General features: G+C 43.0%; 1 protein-coding gene and 1 long non-coding RNA gene across 3 annotated transcripts; both read left to right on the plus strand.

Annotated features, from left to right (window-relative positions):
- Window positions 526-2,219, plus strand: LOC8063990 (BTB/POZ and MATH domain-containing protein 1). The gene is made up of 4 exons (XM_002444691.2): window positions 526-538; window positions 647-731; window positions 1,047-1,192; window positions 1,448-2,219. Exons 1-4 carry the CDS (start codon window positions 526-528, stop codon window positions 2,059-2,061), a joined length of 858 nt encoding a protein of 285 aa, XP_002444736.2. The 3' UTR covers window positions 2,062-2,219.
- Window positions 3,365-5,592, plus strand: LOC110436887. 2 transcript variants are annotated; one of them, XR_002454768.1, is made up of 2 exons: window positions 3,365-3,697; window positions 4,242-5,592. It is a non-coding gene; the product is annotated as an uncharacterized LOC110436887 (long non-coding RNA). The 2 variants fall into 2 exon arrangements; XR_002454767.1 differs by having other exon boundaries at window positions 4,806-5,592.

Here is a 6,864-nt window from a genome sequence, read left to right on the forward strand (position 1 = left end):
GATGCTTGATGAAAATAGATGGTGAATTAAAAACCATGACAGTGTTCTCTAGTGGTGTGAACTTTCTTGATGGTACTGTATGGATTATTATTATTGCCTCTAGTGACTAAAGCATAACGTTTCCGACAAACTGGTCGAACAAAATGGGCATGAAAAAGGTTATTTATTCGGGTTAAAACATCATATTTATTCTGAGTGGAGGTAGTAGGAATCCTTACCAATCTCAACCATATTATTTGACTTTTTTTTGGGGGGGGGGGGGGGGGTACTTGTATATATCGTCTTTGGTTGTTGGTACTAGTGTGCATGAATTGGCTCTGTTAATGGTACTACCAGATAGTTTTATTGGTGAGATGTTCATTCATATATGAGAGAGTGTATTTAGAATTGACGCAGTCTAATATAGTGATGTGAACGTTTTCCTTAGTATAACATGAACAGAAACTTAGAGATGTCTATTTATGTCTGCTTTGTTGGAAATTGAAGGATCACTCTTATGTTCTGCAGTTCTCTATTTAAGGGTACATGCATATGAGAGGTACAGAACCTTTCGTGCTTCATCCCCGTCATGATATATGGAAAAAACTTGTCCCTTTATTTTTTTTCCTGATATCAATTCCTGAAACTGTGCTGGGTGCATACATAGCTCAAGCATATTTGCCATATTTGGTACCTTCTTCTCTCAGCATATTTGGCAGCTGCATCTGTGCTGCCATGCTAGGCAGGACTGGGTGGGCATTGGGGGGGGGGGGGGGTTCAAACGGCAGCTGAAACGAAGGCGGCTCTGGAGTCTCAAGTTCTGTTCATTGTCAAAACTGAGGTGGCTGCATTGCATGCCGTGCTGGTTCATCAACAGTATATGAATGTGTTGGTTGCCAATCGAACCGTTCAAACTCCCTCCTGTCTACTGTATATACTCATACTCATCACATCAGGTACACTCGCAAAAGAGTCTCATCCTCTTCTTTTTTCAGAGACATCCTGGATAGGTTGGAGTATATACAAGAAGAACCACATCTCTGAGCTCTATGACAACGTGTTGGGAGTCTGGTTTCATCGAATTCAAGCTTGACTTCGCAGCAACCAAGAACCTTGCCATCAGCAGACGATGTTGCTCCGACGATTTCTCCGCTGGGGGCCACATCTGGAGAGTACGATGCCTACCCGCATGGAAACAAGGCCGACAATAATGGTGAATACCTCTCTCTCTTTCTATTTCTCGTCAGCGAGTCCAAAAATGTGAAGGCCATCTTCGAATGCTTCGTGATGGGCAGAGACGGTGAACCGTCATCAGAGCACTCAGTGCGGACTAGTGTGCTCGTGTATCCACCCGATGGCTATTCAGCCAATCGTGGATGGGGTTTGCCACAGTTCGTGCGACGTAGTGATCTAGAGCGGGATTACTTGACGACAGATGGTTTTGTCACCTTCATGCTTGGCGTCATAGTTTTGCAGCAGCGGGACAACGACCCAATACCAGTGCCAGCCTCCGACATCGCTGGCCATCTCGGCCGCCTCCTGGACTGCGCCGATGGTTCAGACGTGGTGTTCTCTGTCAGCGGTGAGAAGTTCAGTGCGCACAAGGCCGTGCTCGCCGCCTGCTCGCCGGTCTTCAAAGCGCAGCTCTTTGGCTCCATGGCGGAGGCCAAGATGCGCTGCATCACGCTGCACGACATCAAGCCGAAAACGTTCCAGGTCCTGCTGCGGTTCATGTACACGGATGAACTACCAAGGGATGATGAAATCCAGAGCTCTTCCAACAACATCGACTTGTTCCAGAATTTGCTCGTGGCAGCTGACATGTACCATCTGTACCGGCTGAAGCTCATGTGCGCCCGCAAGCTATGGGACTGCGTATCGGCGGAGACTGTTGCCGAGGTTCTCAGCTGTGCTGAAATGTACAACTGCTCGGAGCTGAAGAGCACGTGCCTGGACTACTTTGTTCTGGAGGAAAACTTCAAGATTGCTGTGCTGACGGATGGGTACTTCCAGCTCATGCAGAGTTTTCCGTCCGTCATTGATGAGATAAGAGCGCGGCGCAGGTTCGATCGTCAGACCTAGCTAAGACATATGGTGCGTGCTAGCTAGAATGGTCTGCAGTTTTATTTCTTGGACGGAATATGTGTAGATTATATATATGTAAGCCATGCTTTACTCATGTATCTTAGCTTATATTATCATATGTTGAGTGGGTTATAAAATCATGTCTGGTTAGTTGATATATCAGGTACTGTGTATGAAATACGCAGAACCTCCAACAACTTCGGCCCTCGAAATGCTCCTAGCTATTTGCATATATGTCTCTCTTATGAAATACACCGAACCATATGAAAATTAGAAAAATACGAATGGAATTATACACTATCAACTAGGCAAGATCACCATAAGAATTATTGCTGTAGTAGTATGCATTACCATGTTCTAACTAAACCACCCCTTTGCGAGCCTTGATCCCCGCGGATGCATGTAGGTCACGAATGACACTGTCATGGATACTTCTTTACCTCAGCTTCAAACTCAGACACTTGATCGTGGAATGCATTGTCGTGACAATGCTCTCCAGGAATGACTATCCCCATTGGACCAGTCTCGTTGATGATCTTCGTACCCACGGGTCTTCCGTGTTGGATGGAGGTTTGTTGAGTTTTCCTCAATCCGTTTGGGACCTTTAATTTTGTCGTCTTGCTCTTTCTTGGTGGCACCGAAAAGGTGGAACAGTGGAGTGCCTCTGTTTGCGACATGGAATTTTAGTCAATAGATTTTAGTCATAAATCATGCTAATATTTGTTTAGATCTATTCTTTTAGGGAAAAAGTATACTTCATGTGCAAGTCTCTAAAAAAATCGGTGAACTTTCAGCCTAATTCATAAATTTCTATAGTTTTGAGGGTGGCCAAAAAAAATTTAATACTAAAATTGAAAACCCTGGTTATACTCATAACTTTTATGTATAATATTTTGTGTATAACATTTTTCATAACAAATCTATCATCATAATTTGTTATCATGAATTTTTTTATATAGTAGATAACTTACCATGATAACTATAGAATTGTTTATTCCTTACTTAAGATCGAAAGGTTACATACTCCCTCTATTTATAGTACCGGGAGACTTAACATCTAAGCATTTTAACTTTATCTTCCAAGAAACTACGAAAGAAGTCCTTTAGATTTGGACTGCTTCATTTACAAGCAAAAACTTATTCATTCCTTGCTAAAATCCACACCTATTTTGTCTAAGCAATATTCTTTTTATTTTATGTAGACCTTGGAGGTAGAACACATGTTATACATATAAATAATATGTAAAATAAGGTATAACATGTAGACCTATTTTATCCAGCCCTCACAGGCCGGCCCACTAGCCCAACAGGCACTCCATGTCTCCACCCGGCTACCAGTCTACCACCCTTGCTGCCCCGGCGTCCTGCCCCCTCACGAAAGCGACTCCGCCACCGGCTTCGGGCTCCCTAACCCTAGGGTCTAGGCTGCGCGGCGGCGAGCGGGCTGCGCCGCGCGCGGCAAGCTGTAAGTGGTAGCAGCAGCACGGGCCGTGGCCTCCGCGGCGCGGCTCCGCGCGTAGGCTGCAGCCAGGGCGTGGGGCGGCAACGTGGGGCGGTGGGAGCTAGGCGGGCGGTGGTGGCGGCGGCGGCCAGCCAAGACCAGGACTCCAGCCTCCGGGTCGGCACTCGGCAGGTCAGCGATTCTAGTCTTCTGGAGCTCCACAAAATTATAGATCATGCTGATATCTGGAGCTCTCTCTTTATTGCCAAAACAGTTTCGTTTTCTATACTGTTTCTTGTGTGCCCCTGAATCGTATCATGACATTAAAATTGCATCTTATATATATATTTTGTAAAGCTGTAGAATGACTACGTCAAAATGATGCAAGCTGTGGAAGATTCTTGCATGCTGCTGGAGTGCCGGCAGGCATCCGAATTCTCTAACATCTACATTTTGTGAATTTAAGACCTCTATATACTAAACTATTCCGTCCGTCCACGAAAGATTCAATTCCTAAAATCTGTGTCAATCAATTTTTTTAAAGTTTGACTAACTTTATAGAAAAGAGTAACAACATCTATGTCATAAATATGCATCATATAAAAATATATTATATGATGAATTTAATGATATTAATTTGATACCATAAATTTTAGCTTTTTTTCTAGAAATTTGGTCAAAGTTTAAAAATTTTAATTTAGGATAACTCTATAAATTAATTCTTTCATGGACGAAGGGAGTATACACTAGATACAAGCAAGAAGATTTTTCGAGATGGGATCCACTTTGCATCACGTTTTGTCGATGTATCAAACGATTTTTGTAGTCTTCCGAGCATAATGAATATTATTGATGGAAAAGTGCCGGTGATTACTGTATGTAGAACAAATTAGGTTGCAACTTATTGATATGCGAGATAGTAAAGTGGTGGAGTATATATATCCTCAATCTTGGTGGTGAAAGTAAGGCTAGTCTCAATGCATGTTTTATGAGAATGTAATATACATTAAATAGGTTGCCACATAAGTAAAATTGCTGACTTGGCAGGGTCATTAAATGAAGGAGTTTCATCAGATGAGAGAGGAGTTTCATCCCCATGAAACTCATATGGCTCGGTTATCTAGTTTATAGTCTTGGTAACTGTGCTATAAAACTATGCATTGAGATTGGCCTAAGACTACAGGTTGTGATATTATTACAAGGGGCTAATCCTGCGATTTTTTTTTTTTTTTGAAATCTTGCAATGAGTTTGGTCACAAAGTGAGTTCTTTAATCTCTGAATTCCATTGGCTCCAATCAGAACATAAGAAATGGAATGCAAGTGCTCCTAAAAGATGGCGTCCACCACCTGTTGAAGTTCTGAAAATGAACAGGTGGAGCTTTTTTATTTATTACATTACAAGAGCAAAAAACTAAAGGAAGATTGGACGCTGTGCACAGTGCAGGGATGGTGTTATGCCAACATCAGAATGAGGCATCACACGATTGCAATCGGTAACTCAGGTAAATGCACTGAAGTTTAGCTCTTCTAATTGCTCTGCTGAAGCCTGAAGGTATGCTCTTCAGAGTTCAGAGAGTTCTTCAGAGGTATGCACTGAAAGAGTTCAGATGTAAATGCACTAAGACATGAATTCCAATTGGTATACATACATTATTATACACGCATGAATATTTTGTTTATCCCCATTATGATATGATGTCTTCCCGTAAGTGATCGTGCTGTGCATGCCAAAGCTTCCGTTTATATATAGTGGTGGAGTCCGTCTGATTTCATTGAGTTCAAGCTCGGCTACACAAAAGTAATGTACCCTCGCCGTCGACGACGTTGACGTCCTCTCGGCACGTGTGGAAGACGATACTCTCTGCACGCTCCGGCATACAGCATGTAAAGCGGCTCATCGATTGGTAGGCCACCTAGAGGTCTTCAAACACCGTCGAGACAAAGGGATAACATAATTTATGGTTTGGAAAATTAGGCGAAGGAAAAGGTAAAAGAATAATGTAGATGTGATTTTGATCGATCGGATAGCCACAATCGGTCATGGCCCTTAATACTTTTAGGGTGGGAAGGTCTTACCTGTGAATAATGCAGATACATTAAGGGATACACACTCAGAATCGGCTCAAATCTGATAATGACAAATAAAAACTAGAATATTCGGTTTTTCCCTTGGTACATATTTCATAATTAGCCTGACTCTCTTATCCAAGTCTAGATTGAGGGATCTATATATATGTATCATTGCCGGATCGGAGCGCTAGCAACAGCCTCAATCTCGGTGGTGCATCTGCCTTTGCACCAGCATTGTAAAAGGTTACAAAAGCCTTGAAGGTTGTCGCTGCTTTCATCTAAGCATACATTATTGCAGGTGTTGTCGTTTATCAATCCAACGCATATCCCTTGATAACTGCCGCTCAGGTGTTCGGAACAGGAGGATGCCAGCTCTACATGGTTCAGATCTAGGTATTGATATTTATACAACAAATGTCAAATTAAGGCGCATCAAATAACTTTTAGCAAAAGATTAATCAAATGATATCCGTCGCTTGCAACATGTAGTTCATGCATATGCACCTATACATACCACTACCATCTGCCATGACGACGGGTAGGAGGACAACGACTAGGAGGACGGCAGAGAGCAGATTCATTTGTGAAGGCATCATTGCTTCTTATATGGTGATAAAAGTTATTAGTACGTCATAGAAGACTGAGTGAGCAGATTTGTTGCGATCGAGTTTGGAGAAGTCTGACAATCAATTAACTAAGAGTGAGCATAATCAAAAAAGAAAAGAAAAAGGAAATTATCACTACCCAATGGGCAGATCGATCCATCGGATTTGCTGCTAAGAATGGTGGAGAAAATAATCTAAAATAATTATGGGCAGCAGGTGACAGGTGACGTACTGTGTTAATGGCGATGCCTGCTCTCGATGCTGCAACGTACGCAATGCAAGTTACCCTGACTGAAACAAGGGAATGGATCTTGATGATCCAGCAAAATGGCAAGTGAATAAATAGAGTGCCAGTACGGAGTGGTATATAGTCCCAACTCTGCGGAGCTTGCGGCGGCAAACACTAGGAGAATAAGCGGGCCGGGCCTCGACGTGTACGTGTACCCGGTTTGAGAATTGGCATCACCAGCGATGTCAACCTCGATTGTCTTGCCTGTTTGCAACGTTCGATAAGCTAGAGCAAATTAGATGAGGTGCTAGATCAGAGTCAGATAGGTCCATCGATCCATCTGCTTGCGCGCTTGTACTGATCGGACTGACGATGTTATGCTGCTTGCTGCCATGTGTGGCTCCATTTTCGCTTGCCACACCATGCATTGCATTGTAACCACCACCGTACCCGA

The sequence above is a fragment of the Sorghum bicolor genome, chromosome 7 (genome assembly GCF_000003195.3).
Source record: "Sorghum bicolor cultivar BTx623 chromosome 7, Sorghum_bicolor_NCBIv3, whole genome shotgun sequence".
Taxonomy (NCBI): domain Eukaryota; kingdom Viridiplantae; phylum Streptophyta; class Magnoliopsida; order Poales; family Poaceae; genus Sorghum; species Sorghum bicolor.

What these genes read in the sequence shown, in the direction of transcription:
- LOC8063990 (XM_002444691.2), top strand. An exon ending in GCCATGCTAGGCAGGACTGG is followed by an intron (nt 732 to 1,046) that starts GTGGGCATTGGG and finishes ACGTGTTGGGAG; the next exon opens with TCTGGTTTCATCGAATTCAA. An exon ending in AAACAAGGCCGACAATAATG is followed by an intron (nt 1,193 to 1,447) that starts GTGAATACCTCT and finishes TTGGCGTCATAG; the next exon opens with TTTTGCAGCAGCGGGACAAC.